Genomic DNA, 19382 nt, shown 5'->3' with positions numbered 1-19382 from the left:
ATAGACCCAATCTTCCCTTTATTCGAAGGGTTCTAGGTCTGTAAACTAGCTCAAGTATGGGAAAGAATTAAGAGGCTGCAACCCTGTTTTCATGAATCAAATTCACCAGATTTAGAGCTTTTCTGCTCATTTAAAATAAGACTTCATTACTATATATAGTTGATTCCATTATTCATAGTTATGTTCTATAAAGTCACCACAGACACTGAATGAGCAAATACTGAACCACTGCTCCTAAGGAAAATACAGAGTTAGATTCTTGTCAGCCTCTGGTTACACTTTCATCAGGCAGTCAATATAAAGCCTTATTTTATATGTTTCTGGTTAAAGATACCTTATTTAATATATATCGTTTATTCATTAACACTGAGCTCATGGCCAAAAGCATCATAACTCATGCCTGAACAAAACAGCAAAGGGTTGCACTGTTCGACCTCAGCAGGCATGGGAGCGTCAGGTGATTCAAATTTTTTGCTACTCTGCACATGCACGTATCCATGAATTACTGTTAGTATTGCTTTTGAGGTTAGAAAAATATTTTACCAAATAGAATCTGAAAATAAGAAGGATTAACTCTGTTTTAGTTCTAGGGAACGCCATGAGCAATCAGCCAATGCCAAACAGCTCTATGAGTCAGAACTTCCTGGTGATGGCTTTGGCTCTGCTGTCTAACTAAGTGCCTCTGCTTATTCCCTGCCACCTCGGAATCCTGTCGTCCTCATTATATTTCAGGATCCCAGTTTGTTGGCAGGAGTTCCCACTGTTATTTCTGGCCTCCAGAAAAGAGCCATCACAGAGCTCTTTAAAAATATATTTATCAAAGTTACATGGAAAGGAAAGTCCTCTGGATCCTCCCAGGGTGGTGAGCAGGTCTTACGTGAGAATTCTGTTCTAACATTCCAATATCCCCAAGGCTTCAGACACCTTTCTCTCCAATGTACCATGCAGATTCGGGCCTTCCAATGTCATTTAGCGTAGGCAACCTCCGAATCCGTGTTTTAGCCAACCAGCTAAGCAAGGTGTTAGAGCAATTCCTCGCCCCTCAAGCTAAAACATTGAATTGGGGATTTTTGCTTACTATGCTTATATCTGCAAATTCATCCTGATCTAATTTCATGTTTCTTCTACTTTGATCGTATGCCCTAAAGTTCCTTTCCCACACATACTCCCCAGATTTCTTTCACTGTAAATTGGAGAAATCATGAAGCTCCTTTGGTCTGTATTGTACCGCCTCACAAGTCAGACCAGTCACACTTTTGCCATATTCATTTAGGGCCTGCCGGGATGGGAGTCTGACTACAGATCCAGAGGCAAGGAAAGGTTGCAGAGTATGTCCTGAGAAGGATCAGAGTGCCTTGCAAGTCAACAACCAACTCAGGGGAAGCTTTTGCAGGTTGTTTAGACAGAGGCATTCCAACTGGCAAAATTTAGGAGTTTAAGACTCTGGCATCATCAGAACCCATCCTCATGTCCCTATCCCCGTTTTCACAGTCCCTTTCCTTCGCAATCAATGCCTTAACTTTAACAAAAGAGATCCAAGGAGTTTCAGAAACTCCTTGCACTGTAATTCAGTCACCCTAGGTTAGCTTTTAGGTTTGACTTCCAGGAACTCAGTATTGTGACTACAGGATGTAAGGATTTTTTTGTTTGGTTGGTTTTTGGTTTTTGCTTGTTTTGTTTTGTTTTGGAAGTCAAAGCAGCTTTCAGGTCCCTAGTGCAGACTTGGACCCTGGAATTTCAAGCCCTGTGCTCATCATGTATTTTTCCCAGGTTCCCCAGGAGAGTTACAATCAACCAAACAATACCATTACACTCTTATTGTTAGTAAAAGCTTTTCTGACACCTAATCCTTAGTCATCCAGAGATTTGCCTTCTAGAGTTGCTTGATTACAGATATCTAAAGGTGATCGTTCATGCAACCATTTTACCATGGCATGGCACAGCCTATCTGTACTCTCTTAACTGCTGGAAATAGAGTCACTAATACCTTTAGGTCTATCAGATCAAAGAACCAATTCAAGAAAATGCAGAACCGTTTTGGAGTAATCATTCTTAAAATTCTGGTCTCCTAGAACTATTTCCAATACAAAATTAATACGTCAGGATTTTATTAGAGGTGCAAAGCCACTAGGGTGGATATATAGATATGGATATAAAAATAGATTAATATGAAGCAATTATCACAAGGATTTGGCCTTGTGGAATTTGAAGTGCTGATTAAGTGCTTGTGTCCACATTTGAGTCTGGAGCTTGAAGCCCACAGGGCAAGTAGTTGGAAGGAAAAATAGACATACCGTGGTAGAGGAAAAAAGCAAGCTGGTACTCACAAGCATGAGCTGAAACCCATGAGACAAACTGAAACCCTTGTCCATTTATTTTATACTTGGCACTACAGGTGTGCTACAGAGACTAGGAGCTAAGTACATATAACCTCCCCAGGAGTCAGAAGCTAAAGAAGGACTTGACAGAATGTGAAGTATTCCCCGCCCCACTACTACCCTTGCTGAGATGACACACTTCGAAGCCACCACAGGATTAAAATTCCAGTCTGAAGAATGTGACGTCCAGAGCGAAATGGGATTTCTGATGGAGGGCCTGAGTGGCTCAGTCGGTTAAGCGTCTGACTTGGGCTCAGGTCATAATCTCACAGTTTGTGAGTTCAAGCCCCATGTCAGGCTCTGTGCTGACAGCTCAGAGCCGAGAACCTGCTTTGGATTCTGTGTCTCCCTCTCTCTCTCTGCCCCTCCCCTGTTCATGTCTGTCTGTCTCTCTCTCTCTCAAAAGTAAATAAACATTAAAAAAATAATAATAATGGGATTTCTGATGCTGACGCCAGGGAAAATGCTAAGATGAGATAAGTCTGTTTCATTATAAAAGGAATGAGAAAGACGAAACTGGCACTTGGGATAAGGAGACATAAAAAGGAACAAGGAAGGATTCAAAAGAAAATAACTTCCAGCACTGATTCAAAGTAGTCTCTACACCAACTAAGTATAACCTGAGGGGACAAGTAAAGAAATGTTTGTATTCTGGACTCCAACTACATTTCTAATCAGTTTCAGTAAGACTGAGTGCTTTCAGATGTTGAGCTGAATCTATATGCCTTTTCCAGCCCCGATGGTTTATAATAGCAAATTTATAAGTAGGGCACAAAATGCTCTTCTCTTAAGTAAAGTGCTCCTGCAAACGTGCCCTCTGAGGAATTTCTTCAGCCAGAGCACTAGCTTGGTGCAAAACCTTCAAGGCTATGTAGGCAATTTCATGCCTATTCTAGTAATCTTGCTAGGATTAGGATGCACGTAGTAGTGAGGAAAGAGAGTTAAAGCAATCGGTCTACAGAGTCATTAGCACTAGGGCTAAAACTGCCCTGATCATTATAGGACTTGGAACACAAAGAGAGTTGGCAGCAGGTGAAGAGGCGTGGAGTTCCCAAAATAGCAGTTCTGAGCGTAGGTTTTTAACCCATTTTCAGTATCTCCTTACCAACTTGGAAGAGAGAGCCTGTGAGATCATTGAGAAAGGGGAACAGGTTATGTAGAAAATTTTATTATCTACAAAGTCACAAAAGCAAAAATAATTTAAACATGCTCCTTAAGGGGTTCCTGGGCAACTCAGTCAGTTGAGTGTCTGACTTTGTTCAGGTCAAGATCTCTCAGTCCGTGGGTTCAAGCCCTGCATCAGGCTCTGTGTCGACAGCTCAGAGCCTGGAGCCTGCTTCGGATTCTGTGTCTCCCTCTCTCTCTGCCCCTCCCCGTGCTCACTCTCTCTCGTTCTCTCTCAAAAATAAATAAAAATGTTTAAAAATGTAAAAAACAAAACAATGGTTAAAAACAAAAACAAAAACCAGAAAAAAACAAAAACAAAAACAAAAAAACCATGCTCCTTAGAAAATATAAAGTCCAGGATCCAAAAATTGTGTAACTCAAGTCTGGTTCAAAGGCTAGAAATACTGCATTATAAAGGAGAAATAAAACAACAAATGAGGAAATATCCAGTGCATTTCATCAGATCATTTCAATTAACTCTCAGATCTGACGGAAGAAATGACATTTTTCAGTCTTCTGTAGTTAAGTACCCTGAAGCCCAGATATAGAAAGAACAATGACAATTCGGTAGGGTACATTTAAGGCCACTTAAGAAATGAGTTATGGGTCTCATTATAGTCTTTAGCTCTGAGTTTAACATGCAGATAAAAAGTAAGTACTACCAAACTTATGGCCAACAATTCCAACTATTTAACCATATCACCTTGGTCAATAGCTACCCAATAGACTTAAGCCCATCAAAGTGATTTGCAAAGCACAGATACTTCCTTTTGAGTCAATATCCTTCTTCAAACTCATCAAAGTGATTTAAAAGAGTATTTCAAGTCCAAGTTGTCCTTCCCTCTCATCATACTGGAGCACCTTGTTAAACAGCGAGTAACAGTAAAAGAGCGTTTAACAATCTGCTTCGCATACACCTCTTTTCCAGCCAAATTGCACCTATAAAGTTAAAACAGAACCTCTTTGGATTCTCAGCAAACATGAACTGAATATTTTATGATTTTTGCAGTAGTTACAGTGTGTTGCTTTTTCTTAATTAGCATACATATGGATGCCTTTCTTTCATGGGCCGTTATTATTGTCACAGTAATTCAATAAAAGTATCTTAAACATTTACATTGTGGAGCATTGTTATGATTTATAACAACGGAACGGCACAGTGTTGTACATCTGCTTTCAAAGTTATCGCTTTATTTCATATTCTCGTATCCCTTTTAAGAATGAGAAATATTGTAGTTTCAGAGCATGGCTTGTGCTTTTTTTTTTTTTTTTTTTTTTAACATTTCCGCCTCTATGAATTGCATTCTTTCACATACTTTTGCATACTCATAATGATGCTCAAATTAATTCTGTTGAATCGATGGCAATTTTTTCCTGAAATCTCTCATGGATGGAGTAATGAATTGTTCTCTTAATCTACGCCACTGTATTTTTATTAAAATAATAAACATTTTTTCCTGTTTGGTCACTAACCAGATTTACACTCAGCGTCTTCCAAAATGACTCATAAGTAGTCCAAAGCACGTCTTCCATAGAGAAACTAAAATACATGTTGAAAGGGAAATCATTATAATTTCTTCTTAGTGTGCTATTCCCCTAAACCATTTCCAACCTCAAGGGTCAGTGGAATTGGCATTCGGTTGACCAAAGCTACCATGTAAAACATCTCCGTAGGTCTTCAAGTTGTTTCCCTTAATATTATTATGCATATTTGTGACACAACAGAGTCAAAGCAGTGTGCTTCAGTTTGGCAATTCAAGGCTCCCAGCCTTGAATTTGCATTTGCAATAACCGTTATATCCATGTGTCCACCTGAGTTTTTAACCTGCCCACATCTCTGCTCTGCCTCCTTTCTATATAGGAATAGCAACATTAAATTAAAAAGAGATTTTTGGAAGTAATAGCTGCAGCTTACAGTATCAGAATGATGAATTTCGTATGAGAGGTTTGGGAGAGACATTCTATTAAAACTTAAGTGTGTTCTGAGTGATCAGCAAACGTACCTGAAGTGGAAGACAGTGGTTGAGGTCTGGCCTGGGCTAGTACTAGTAGAATGAGAGGTATTTGGGAGTACAGAACTCTAAGGGTCCACATGTGCTGTTTTCCAACCAATTCCCGGGGATCTTGAGAGACATCTACAAGAGAAAGGGAAAGACTAATAAGTATTGTCTTAATATCAAGGCACTGTAAGAAACTGAGAAAGTCAGGCCTGCCCGAAGACTCATGGGAATAAAGATATCCTTTCCTTTAGTTAGAAATTTCAGAGAGGGAAAAAGACAGGGACCGCCCAAGGAAAGGAGGAATGACATGAGAGCTGGATTGCCTGAGAGCAGCAATGTGTGACTGTCAGATCAGTGTGACTGTCAGAGTAACATGGACAATGGACAACAACACTCTTGATCAGACATGCAAATGGGGAACATCATTTTCAGAAAAGTAATTCAAAAGTCTACAGAAGGGAATGGACGAAACGTTCAAAATTCCACACATGAAATAATGATGATAATTGCTGGTAACTAGACAGTTCTTCAAATTTGTCAAGAACTATTGTAAATAGTTCCCATAAATCACCCCATTTAATATTCAAGCCTTCCCTAGGACTCAGGGACAATTATTATCCTCTTTTTAAGAGGAGGAAATTGAGGGATAGTGGGCTAATGTTACTTACCTGTGGTTTATATAGCAAAAAAACAAAAACAAAAACAAAAAACAGCATACTGAGCTCTGAAATGGGATATTGTAGATGTGAATCGGGAGAGGGTTACATTAGGCAGGGAGAGATAAGGGACCTTCAGGGAGGCAGGATGAAGCTACAAGTGGGAAGCTGAAGAAGCGGCAGTGACAGCAGAGTTTGGGGAAGAAGAGAATAAGATAAACGTGTTCCGGACCTGCCAGGGCTAGGTGCCATGCATGGAGTCTCACAAACTTTCTGAGAAGGTCACAGTAAAAAGCCAGGGACAGAAATCCCCAGCAGCTACCCAGTCAGGACCCCTCTCACTCTTGAGAACTTTCTACTTTCTCTCAACAAACTCTATCGCTTTGCTCACTCTCATCCACGAGATTCATTCTTTTCAAATCCGTGAGACAAGGACCAGTGTCTTTCCCACCCTCGTGTAACAGATGCCTTTTTTTTTTCCCCCAATCTGTATAGAACCCTGGGCAGGGAAGGGATGCAGCTTGGGTTTCCACTTCTAGGGCCTCCACCATAAGGGGTCAAACACTCATTTTGATATCATCGCTATTGTCCTTTAGATGGATCTCCTTGATGGCATTTCCCCAGTCTGCTATAGGAACTGAGAAAACACAGGTGGGTAACAGAAAATACAACTTAACCATAGTGGCCAACAACAGTACTGGCTATTCTTTAATTTTGTCATTCATTCACTCACTCATATATTCATTCATTGAACAAGACTCCTGTCCTTTCCCAATTTACCCTAGTTGTGCCCTGAACTGTATGTAATTCACAAGCACTTTCCGGCCCAGATGCCCACGTCCTTTCTAAGATGAAGCCACTTTCTCATCAGCTCATTGGGTCTCGGCTTCCCATTCTCTAACTCAGTCAGACAGAACAGAGTCCAGAATTCCTCTGCTTCGACAATACAGTTAGAGTCGTTTGTATTTCTTTGAAAACATTTCAATACAAAAATAAGAGGCACAATTCTATTGTAACCAGTATGTTAATAATAAGTATTTAAGGAAAGAGCTTTCCCATAGCATTGCTGGAGGACCAAGTTAAGGCGTACAAACACACATACTCAAAAATGTTTTGAATTTTCGTCATCTGTGTCAAATAAAGTCCAAGTGAATAAATATCAGGGTGTAAAGAGGAAAAATTCTTTAAGTGAGCTGACAATTCTGCAAATGTTAAATGACATGCAGACTTGGTTATATAGACAATACAGTCACAAAAAGAGAAGAATGACCCTTTTCATCAGTACATACACATCCCACACAGTTCCACCCCCTAACATTTACTGATGAGCAACCAAAATGAAAATAGTTATAAATGCGCTAAATTTTTATGCTGTTTTACCAGCAGGTGAGTTGGTTGATCTGAAATGGAACTAAATCTACGACCTTCCTCCTTGCTTTTCTTCACACCACTTAATTTTGAAGATGCAGAATAAATTAAAGGTCACTCAGTGACTCGTAGCTAAAATCCGCATGGTTAATCCTGAACACCTACTTTTCTGATAGATCAACCAATTATGCTCTGGGCTACACGATCGTTAAAACGTACTGGAGTCTTGAATCCATTGAAGTGTTTTAAAATGCAGCCAGGATAACCATTCCTGTAAGTGTTCCATTGCTTTTTCCCCCCAATGTGTTCGTTCTCGGGGGAGCTGACACAAAGTCGCTGTTCCACACTTCAGAAAGGGAGAAGCAGTTGCCAGACTTGAAATTGCCACTGGGATTACAACAAATCCCCACACCACAGCAGAAACAAACAGCGAGGCTCATACGTTAAGATAGCAAGATGAGATTGAAGAGACAAACTTTTTACACTGCGGAATTCTTTGCAGCAACTGTTGGGTAATGTTGATAAGACTGGAAATTAAGGGGAGTTAGCTGTAACGGTGACCGGAGGGAAAGGTAAGGACTTGTAAGTAGGACAAAGAAAAGGAGATGGCTGATAATTTTAGGAAGTTTTTTTTTTTTTGGAAACAGATTTAATGAGCAAGCCATTCCTTCTTACAGTATGTATTACATATCACCATATGGTGTAGTTATTTCTGCAATGTTCGTGTCCAAAATAGGCTGTCACATGACGGAGGGCCACTCCTGTTTTGTTCATCTATGTATACCTACAGATCCCAATGATATGGTCTACGTTGGATACGTATTTAAACTGATAACAATTCAAGTTATCATCTTAAATATAACAAGGCTAGATTTTAAGTCATATGCCAATTCAGAAAGTGACCAGATGGCTGCTTTTAAAATTACAAATTCATACATTTCTGTCATTCTATAGGAACTAATCACTGGATGTTATTATGGATGAGCCCTGGAAAGGAATTTTTACCCCATCCTCTGCCCTTCAAGTAAGCATTCAGCACTATCCCAAACAACTGGAAAGCTGTTCTTTGTCTACAGAACTCCAGGGAAGTTGAAGGCCTAGCCCTCTTCAGTAAATCATTCCACCAATAACATTGTCTTCCATGCATTAAATTTGTATGAATGAACTCATTGACTAATTGGCAATATGTCAATGGGAGAATTTAATCTTAAATATATTACAAATGCCATAGACTTCCAAGTTACTATCAAAAGCCAGAAGTCTTCTGGGTATGTTAAAAATGCAGTCAAGGGGTGTCTGGGTGGCTCAGTTGGTTGAGCATCCGACTTTGGCTCGGGTCATGACCTCACGGTTTGCGAGTTTGAGCCCCACGTCGGACTCTGTGCTGATAGCTCAGAGCCTGGAGTCTGCTTGGGATTCGGTGTCCCTCTCTCGCTGTGCCCCTCCCTCACTCATGTTCTGTCTCTCTTTCTCTCAAGAATAAATAAAACATTTAAATATTTTTTTTTAAATGCAGTCAAAACTTTAAAAAAAGTTAACAGGAAAAATTCAAAGCTCCCTCTATAGATTGTTTGAGGGTTGCTATTATAATGCTTGAAAATCAGGTATAGTGTACAAAAATTAAACTCTGGTTAAGGTCCATTAATTATAATGCAATGCCTCAGCCAAACAACAGCTTGGCCTTAAATCAATACTCAATTAAATACTTCCTGCAGTTCTAGCCATTAATTGCTCTGCAGCTTTGAAAATAACATTCTAACTGCTTGTAGAAAGGTAATCAAAATTGGTGTGTTGAAACTTGAGTTTGGTTCCTTTGTGATTAGCTTTCCTCAACAAGGAAAATCAACTTCTTCAGTAACTTACAGTTCATACCTTCCAAATGCACTCAAAACTATTGAAAATTGAACACACTAACAAGCAATTGATTTTTGGTTGTGAAATAATAGATTTAGTTTGCTTTAAAGAATGCACACCATGAAATAGTACTCTCAATCTTCATAAAAAAAACGCATCATCATTTTTATGTTAGATCTTTAGTCGGGAGAATACAGAACTCTTACTGTCTATACACTATTAGATGGCAAATATTCGGGGGCTAACAAATCGCAGCTGCTGCTGGCAAGGGAACAGTAATGTTTCAATAGGAAGTGATATCCAATTAGGTACTGAGGATTCACCCTTCTGCTCAATTCTCAGCACAAAGCAACTCATCCTGCCAATGGCAATGTACAAGGACCCTCTCACTGACACATCGTCCAGAACGTGGATTGTATAGCTGGACAATTACAGAAACACAGGAGTGAGGTATGGGATTAAGGATGTTCACTTTAGGGGCATCTGGGTGGCTCAGTCGGTTAAGCATGGGACTCTTGATCTTGGCTCAGGTCATAATTTCACTGTTTGTGAGATCAAGCCTCAGGTCAGGCTCTGTGCTGAGCATGGATCCTGCTTGTGATTCTCTCTCCATCTTTCTTTGCCCCTCCCCTGCTCAAGCGCAGACCTGCTCATTCTCTCTTTCAAAATAAGTAAGTAAACATTAAAAAAAGAAAGGATGTTTGCTTTGGATACACAACTACAGAACACAGAAACTCACAGAAACCATCACCGTGGCTAAAGAATAAGGAGGAGAGAACATAACTGAGAGAAACAATGCAAATGTAAACACCATGCAGGCAGAGAAGGGCAAGTGTTTGCAAAGGTGAGGACTAAGAATTTAGAAGGAAAGGTTTTGAAATGAAGTGATTGCTCCGCCCTAACACAGGCTGGGTCATGAGAAGGGGGCTGGAGTGAGAATTGCTGCAAAACCCAGCTATGCAGACAGAAGAGGAACAGTAGGAGCCTGGAAGAGGAGTCCTGTGCTCTCCCTCACACAGTCATGTTTTAGTGATTACGGTTCACAGGTATGTGTTATAGAGTGTGTGTAAGTTTGCTTCATTTATAGCAAGTTTGGTATTTATCCATAATGATTCAGATGTACAAAAACATAATGTGAGGTCCCTTTCAGGCAAATAGGCTTGTACAATAGAATGTATGTAGAAAGGGCTCAAAGCAACCACTTGGCTGAATATAGACAGGCCCGTCAGGCGACCCACCTCAAAATACCCATAGGGCCTAACTAACCAATGGGCTACTTACAACCAGGCCCACTTACCCAAAAAGAGAAAACTGCATATGTCACCAACCTCCGCACTTTCCCTTCTTAAGAGCAGTCCCCTCCCACAGCCTCCCTGCAGACAGCCTCTCCCCTGTGGTCCTGCCCACAGCTCCCTTACGGTGCATTCAGTAAACTTCTATCACCTTTGTTTTGCTTCAGGTGAATTCTTTCACCTCCCATGCCCCAGCTTCCACCCAATTGTCGTCCCACATTTGGGGGTCCCCATCCGATTGAGAGACATCCCCTTTAGGCACCACACATAACTTGCTGTTTTTTCTCCCTGCTGCCATCAACTTGTTCTCTGAGCCTCCTTTTAAAACTGTAACCCAGACTTCCCGATTCCTATTCTACATATAACAGGCGTGGAAGTTGCCACTCTGTCCCAACAAGTGAGAACCTGAACAAACTGAAAAGTCAACAACCGTCCTTAGGTTCCCTAGGAGAACCGAGGTCACGGGGCAAACGGCGGTCACCAAACTCACTGACAGGTGAATATAGAGAAACACAACTTACCGGAGCAGAAACCCAGGGGCTGACACCTCTGTAGAGCCAGTGCCAGGGTACGAAAAGCTGCAATGAATGAATGGTTTGTCAGTGTGGACAAGCCTGAAAGATAAAAACTCCGGGGGGATGCAGTCATTGGGAGGACCCCACACTTTCCTGAGCTGTGCCTGCCAGAGCTCTACCAGGTTCTGACAGTAAATATCTGAGAGAAAAATCCTTTCACTTTCAGCAAGAGCTGAGAAGGAAACCATTTTGAAATACACCAGAACATGCTGTTCGCCCTAACAAGGTCCACCCTCAGGAGAAACTATTTAACCCCAGCCTCACCTACTGGCATATATCAGAGTCGAACTGACCTGGGGGGGAGGGAAGTACCCAATTCCAGCCCACTCTAGCTGTCCTGTCCCACCTGAGGAGGGTGAGGAGCCAGTGAGTAACTGAGAAACACATGGTGAAGCTTACCGGAGGCAGAGGCTAGATAAAAGACTGAGACTTACTCAAAAGACTATGGAATGCTGCCCCTCCCCCAACTACATTACTAATGGCTGATTTTACAGCAGCTTCTTCTACTCAGCACAACTGAATACAATATATATGTATATATACATATATATGTGTGCATATATACATATATGTGCATATATATGTATATATGCACGCATATATACATATATGTGCATATATATGTATATATGCGCGCACATATACATATATGTGTATATATGCGCGCACATATACATATATGTGCATATATATGTATATATGCACGCATATATACATATATGTGTATATATGTATATATGCACACATATATATGTATATACGCATATATAAGACACTACATTCTACAAGGCAAAACACACATTAGAAGAACAGGGTAAACATGAGAAGCAGACATGTCTGGGATATTGGAATTATCAGACTGGGAATTTAAAACAATTATTATTAAAATGCTAAGGGCTCTAAAGGATAAAGTAGACAGCACGCAAGACAGATGGGTGATATAGAGAGATGGAAATCATAAGAACCAAAAAGAAATTCTAGAGAGCAAAAACACTGCAAGAGAAATGAAGGATGACTTTGATGGGCTTATTAGTAGATTGGACAAATCTGAGGAAGGAATTTCTGCACTTAAGGACATCACGATAGAAATTTCCAAAATTGAGAAGAAAAAAGAAAAAAAAAACAAAACTGAAAAAAGAGAAACAGAGTATCCGTGAATTGTGGGACAACCTCAAAAGGTGTAATATACATGTAATAAGAATATCCGAAGGAGGAGGGGAAGAAAAGTAAATGAACAGAATCAATATTTGACACAATGACTGAGAATTTATCCAAATAATATCAAACACCCAACTATAGATCAAGAAAGTTCAGCGGATTCCATGGAGGAAAAATGCAAAAAAAAAAAAAAAAAAAAAAATCACATCCAGGGATATCATTTCCAAACTACAGAAAAGGAAAGATAAAAAAAATCTTGAAAGAAAGCATAGAGCATAAATACCTGACTAAAGAGGAACAAAGTTAAGAATTAATCTGACTTCTCAGAAATCAGCAAGCAAGAAGAGAAAGGAGTGAAATATTTAAAGGGATGAGTGAAAATAAAACACCAATCTTTTATTCTGTACCCTACAAATTTTCTTTCAAAAGTGAAGGGCAAATAAAGACTCTCAAAAAAAAAAAAAAAACCCTCAGGTAGGGGCACTTGGGTGACTCAGTCAGTTAAGTGTCTGATTTCGGCTCAGGCCATGATCTCGATGTGCCTGAGTTCGAGCCCCACCTTGGGCTCTGTGCTGACAGCTCAGAACCCGGAGCCTGCTTGGGATTCTGTGTCTCTCTTTCTCTCTCTGCCCCTTCCCCACTGCCTCTCTCTCTCTCTCTCTCTCTCTCTCTCTCTCTCAAAAATAAATAGACATTAAAAAAATTAAAAATAAGAGCCCTCAGGTAATCTATGGGCTCTGGGTAATGAGGATGTATCAACGTAGGTACATCAATTGTAACAAACTACCACTGTGATGAGGGGCTATTGATAATCCTGGAGGCTCTGCATGTGTGGGCACAGCGGCTGTATGGGGGGATCTCTCTGTCTTCCGCTCAGTTTTGCTGTGAACCTAAAACTGCTCTATAAGCTAAAGTCTATTTTTTTAAGAAATGTAATCTAGGCTTCTGCAGGTAACTCAGTCACTTCAGGTTGACACGTTCTCTTTGGTGTAAATGCTTAATTAATAGAGATATTAATGATATGCCCTTTTATGCGCAGTTGCCTCTTGCCCTCCTCCTCCACGAGAAGCCTTCTGAGAGCAAGAATTTGCTGACAGGTCATCGCAACAGTGGGGGTAGGGGAATGCATTTTACGACCATCCTCACATTCCGATGGTCTAGATCACACTCCCTGTTAATTTTTTATGACCACATTGGTTCTTTTTGTATCCACAGCTGATGTAAGTGTTCCCATCTGGCTTTGGTGGGTGGACAGCATCCTTGCTTATGACCAGAGCCCCTAGCATGGTCTTGATGTCTATGCATTCTCTTTGCTCCTTAGCTCAACCCCAGGCCTCCTATATAATCCAGTAACCTTCATTGTAATCAGATGTTCTTTATTAGAGCATAAAGCATTTTCTTGATTTTCTCCGCACCAGGTCTCTCCAAGCTTCGGGATGTAGCAGAAGACGTAATCCAAGCTCTCTTTCTGCATGGAAATACAAAACCTTCGTATAAAATCCTCTGGTCATCCCAATTGGGGAGCATTATAAAGCCATGCCTCCCATGTGGCAGCCGAGAACATACTCCCTCTCCTGAAATTACCAAAAATATGGGAGTAGGCTCCACTTTGAAGCCTGAATGTACTCTTCTCTGCTTTCCTCTAGCTGGAAGGAGAACTCCCCTAATCCCTGTTCAGCAGGAAATTGCTTCTAAATCACCCTTCCTATTTCATAATATATAGTAAAAACTTCATGTGCAATCCTCCAAGCTTTTGTTCTAGATGTTTAAAGGAAAGATTTTGGGATTTAGAAAACTGCTTTCAAGTGTTTGTCCTTTGCCACCGAAAGCCCAGTTTTTTGTTTTTTTTTTTAATTTTTTTTTTCAACGTTTATTTATTTTTGGGACAGAGAGAGACAGAGCATGAACGGGGGAGGGGCAGAGAGAGAGGGAGACACAGAATCGGAAACAGGCTCCAGGCTCTGAGCCATCAGCCCAGAGCCCGACGCGGGGCTCGAACTCACGGACCGCGAGATCGTGACCTGGCTGAAGTCGGACGCTTAACCGACTGCGCCACCCAGGCGCCCCGAGAACCTATTTTAAAGTGCAAAGGGTTGACTTTGACTATTTTGTCCTCCACATTCCAGATATAACGATATTAATGTGGTAATATACAGGGACTGGAGCAGACACCTTGCTAAGTGGTTGTGTGCAGTATCAATTTTGCATTCATGATGTTTGGCAATGACATTCCTGAAGTATGGGGAGATTCAGGAAATCACCCAAGAATGCGGTTGGTGATGGAACCAGGAATTGAAACCAGACAGCTTGTATCCAGAGCCCATACCCTTTTCCCTCTACGTTAGACCATCGTAAGGTAATCTAGACTGATGGGGATCAGTCACAAACAAGGAAGTGAAAAAAAAAAAAAATCCCGCATCAAAATATTATCTATATATATACAAACACATATGATTTTTATATGCCTAATTTAATGAGTAGTAAAATGTATAGTTCTAATTCTTATTGAGGTTTCAATCACTCTCAACAAATCTTTCAGTCATCTACAGAAAATCTTGGGTTAAAGACCTTTATCTATTATTTCTTGATATGGAGAAATTCCCTAGATAGAGGAATACATGAGAATGCACAATACTAGGTAAGCACATTCTCTTATCTCATGTCGTCTTCCTCCTCATTCGCTCTCGGTGTGTCACAGATTTCACTGATAAATGTTCATGAAGGTTAAGCTTTTTCCTTATGTCTAAAATTATGTTTTCATTTATATATATATATTTATTTATATGTGTATAAGTATGTATATTTATATATAAATATAAATATATATATATATATATATGGTTTCCCTCTGTGATAATAACAACTCATAAGTATACATAGTGAATCACATCACGCTCCTTGAAATTCAATGGAGAAATGAGCTATCATAATTTAAATATAATCATGGGGCGCCTGGGTGGCTCAGTCAGTTATGCATCTGACTCTTGATTTTGGCTCAGGTCATGATCCCGGGGCTGTGTTATCAAGACCCAAGTTGGGCTCTGCGCTGAGACTAGAACCTGCTTGGGATCACCCCCCCACCTTTGCCCCTCAAACCCTCCCCGCCCCCACAAATAAATAAATAGGCATTAAAAAAAGCATAATCAGGAAATACAATACTTGGTAATATGTACATTGTGACAAGTCCTAAAAAGTCAAAATGTGAAGCTTGAATTCTAGCAAACAAATACTATAAGAAATTTCTACTCTAAAAGTATAATCATATTTTCTTCTCCATGTGCCCCAAAAAAGAATTTTTAGGAGAAAGGAAAATGTGTTTACCTATCATATGATGCCTATCTTGATTTAAGTTATTATTTATACTCCATGTATTAAATTCCAGAAGGACTTACTGTGGTTTCATGTTTTTAAATACAAAGTACAACATTTAATATTTTCCTTGATTTAATATTCTTATTCCTATTCGAGATAAATTTTATTATGGAATTTTTAAATCTGCTTACGTGGTATGTATTACATCAGTGAGAGAACTTATTCTAGATATGTAACTTTAAAAATGCATACTACTGGGGCGCCTGGGTGGCGCAGTCGGTTAAGCGTCCGACTTCAGCCAGGTCACGATCTCGCGGTCCCTGAGTTCGAGCCCCGCGTCAGGCTCTGGGCTGATGGCTCGGAGCCTGGAGCCTGTTTCCGATTCTGTGCCTCCCTCTCTCTCTGCCCCTCCCCCGTTATTGCTCTGTCTCTCTCTGTCCCGAAAATAAAATTAAAAAAAAAAAAAAAAGTTGAAAAAAAAATGCATACTACTAAGTAAAATCAAATATGAGTAAATGTGGAAGAAAAGACAAAGGAAAAACGGGTTCGGCTTCTGCGGGATTACACTCCCATCATATATCCAGTATCCCTGTTCAGTCAGGAAGATAGAAACGTCACCTGGTGTTCCTCCTGGAGGAAATTTGATACAGGGAATAAGAAAAGGACAAGTTCCTCACTGATTTGTACCTGCAGTAAGTCTCCTTCAGCTTAGGCTATAGGAGCCCAGGGGAAATGATACCCCCTGGAGTACACAGTCATTCTCCTGCCATTCTCCGGCCACTGTGAAGGGACCCTGGAGCCCAAAGTTCCTCATGGCTGCCCCTGGGGTAGATGGGGGCAGGGTGCCTTAGCCACGACTGCTGTATACAGCACCAGCCGCTACTGTTGCTGCCAAGTCTCTGCTGAAAGCTCTACCCTCCTCAGCGCCCCCCCCCCCCCCAAAGCCCAAAGGTGTAGGGCTTTGGCTTCTCTCTTCCAGCCACTTTCCAGTCACCTGCCAGCGCCTTTGCCACACGGTCAGAGCCGAAGAGAAGCCAGCTGGCAAAGAAATTTCTAGAAGGTAGTCTTCAGGCATCCAGCCCTCTGTGATACAGATTGTGATTAGAAAAAAGAGCTGAGGGCAAATGCACAAATGACCCTGTGCCACCTCCTAAGTCGTTGCCAATGTGCAGTCTCCCTTTCTTGACATCAGTCTGTGGTAGTCTCTTCAAAGACTCCTTACGTTGTTTTCTGTTCTTGCTCTTCATTTGGAAAGTGGAAAATCTATTTGCATTCTTTTAGTAATGTCTGTAAAATTTAAAATTCTTGGTTGTTGCTGTATACAATAAAATTTAAAAATGTAAACCTCTATCCAGCAATCTTGCTAAATTCATGAATTTGTTCTAATAACTTACTTACAGATTTTTTTTTGGATTTCTATATATACAATAACATCATCAATGAGAAAATGGCAATTTGTTTTCTACCTTCCAATAGTATTTATGCATGTTTTTGTATATTTACTTTTGCTTTGTTGCGTGGCTAAGATCTCAAGCATGATAATGAATAGAAATAATCGAGGGCATTCTTGTCTTCCCTTCCTCATACGAGAGGATTAGATTTCAGTATTTCACCATTAATATGATGCATGCCATAAGATTTTTCTCTTTTAGAAATGTTATTCCAGAATAAGGAAATGTTATCCTTTTTTTAGTTTCCCAATATCTTTTTATTTCACAAATCTTTAATTCGCTAAATGCTTGTGTTCACTACCTATTGTGAATATTGTATCATCTCTCCCTTATTCTGTGAATGCATGAATCACTTGTTCCTTTAGGAAGAGCTACAGAGCTTTCTACCCCATGAAATGCTCTCCTCCTGTGAGCCGCTGTTCTGGGCACCAGCCATGATGGTAGCCTCTTGATTTCTCCACTTGCCTTTGCCATCATGGCACCTTTGTCCTGTGAGTGAGCCAGGGTGAGGACCATCTTGGGCCAAGTATTCTCAACCTTCCTGGATGTAGTAGAGGCTGCATCCTATGGATAGGGGCAGGGTGGAAGAAGGTCGCCCCTGAGTTCTCATCCATACTCACCAGGAATTTAGTCACTTCAACTTGTAGTTGGAAGGAATGAAAAATGCTGGTGACTCCGCTGGGAATGTGATAAAGTAAGCTTTGATTGGAGCTGAAGGGACAGGGAGGCCCATCTTCTTGGCCACACCCACCCAGGATGAAGCTTCTGTTAATCTGAACTAGAATGGGGAAAAAAGAGGAAGTGGGTTGTGGCTCAAATACCACAGATGCTCACATATAGCATCTTGCATTTTAGCAGATTTTATTGAGTATATGTTTCTTCCTTTGCTTCTTTGCTGTATGCCATTATGTGTTTTTCCCGAGACTTTAAATGGTTGGATTTTGTTTTAGAGTTGTCACTAGTTTTGCTCGTGTCACTGGAGATGAGGTCCATAGACTCCTCACACTGGCATCTTGAAAAGTGAAACTCTCCTGAATAACAGTAAGATAATATCATGATGATCTGAAACTAGTTGAAGTCTTTATAGCTGAGCCTTTTATTTTTTTGTATCCCACTAATTTATTGTTATGACCCCAGTACTGAGACCATTATGACTAAGGGTATTGATATTTCTCTGCTACCTATTGATTTAAGAAGAAAAAAAAAACTTTTAAAAATGTATTTTCGCATCAGGACTAACCGTATAGCTTTATGCGCACTTAATCCTCTACCAGTACATTTCCAGCATAATGACAGAGTGAATTGGTATCAGAAATGAAATAAAAACTTCTAATTGCATAAGGGGCCAACTAAAAGGAAAATTTATGCTAATAAATAGCTGTGTGATCTTGGGTTTATGATGGAGGATTTTCCGATTTTGAATAGCACAATCCAGTTCTCTAAACGTAAGTAATTATTTCCATTAGTTAAAATAATCCAGAAGAATCTTTGGACAGGCTTGGGTCATATAATTCTATAATTAGAAATGATCTCACTGAGCCCTTGGTCCAACCATTTCATTTATAGCAGCAAACATGGAAGGTCATTTGTCAGTGCGAGACTTGAGACCAAATTCACATCTATGATCAAAGATTACTATAACGTCTTCTACTAAGCTGTTTTTCTAACTGTTATTTTCAATTTAATGACTTTCATAATATAATACGGCTAAAAGTTAAATTCTATCTTATTATAAATGTGGATAAATCGGTGGCTCCCTGGCCCTATTATTTATTTTTGACATTTAATCTGAAGGCCCCATTTAAAGTCGGTAACTACTAAGTTGATATAGCTCCTTTTTCTCCGTTACTATTTTTTTAAATATCTATAATTCTGATGCTTTATGTTATGTGTCTTTTTCAAATATAATTTTATTTTATAATTCTGCCATTGTTAGGTTATTGTCATTATTGGTTTATTATAATTGGTATTTGCAAAATATTTATTAAACTCCTCAAAATGTGTTGGCATGATCATTTCTATTCTTTTCCAAATAAAGGTTATTGAGTAAGGCATATGTATTTTTCCTTTCTTATATTTTCTCCAGTTAGTTGCATAGCCCTCTATAATTACCTTTCAGTTTATAGCAATTCAGTCTCATCCAAGCTAAAGGGCTGCCAAGTAATATACAA

At 40.0% G+C, this 19382-nt stretch overlaps 1 protein-coding gene across 2 annotated transcripts in view; it reads right to left on the bottom strand.

The window, feature by feature from the left end:
- The window catches only part of LOC147581754 (uncharacterized), a 156170-nt gene extending 144394 nt beyond the window's left edge, over positions 1 to 11776 (bottom strand). For both annotated transcript variants that reach the window (XR_015250218.1, XM_086704221.1), the window contains exons 1-2: positions 11237 to 11776; positions 5549 to 5680 (exon numbers count right to left, since the gene is read on the bottom strand). Coding sequence is in view for 1 of the 2 variants with exons in the window: in XM_086704221.1 (XP_086560347.1) it covers positions 5549 to 5680; positions 11237 to 11363 (259 nt within the window). In the remaining variant the exon portion in view is untranslated. The remainder of the gene's footprint in view (positions 1 to 5548; positions 5681 to 11236) is intronic.
- Between the last annotated feature and the right edge of the window lie 7606 nt (positions 11777 to 19382).

This window comes from Puma concolor, chromosome B1 (assembly GCF_028749965.1).
Source record: "Puma concolor isolate L17-30 chromosome B1, mPumCon1.1.hap2, whole genome shotgun sequence".
Lineage (NCBI taxonomy): Eukaryota > Metazoa > Chordata > Mammalia > Carnivora > Felidae > Puma > Puma concolor.
This window is presented reverse-complemented; position numbering and strand designations above follow the sequence as displayed.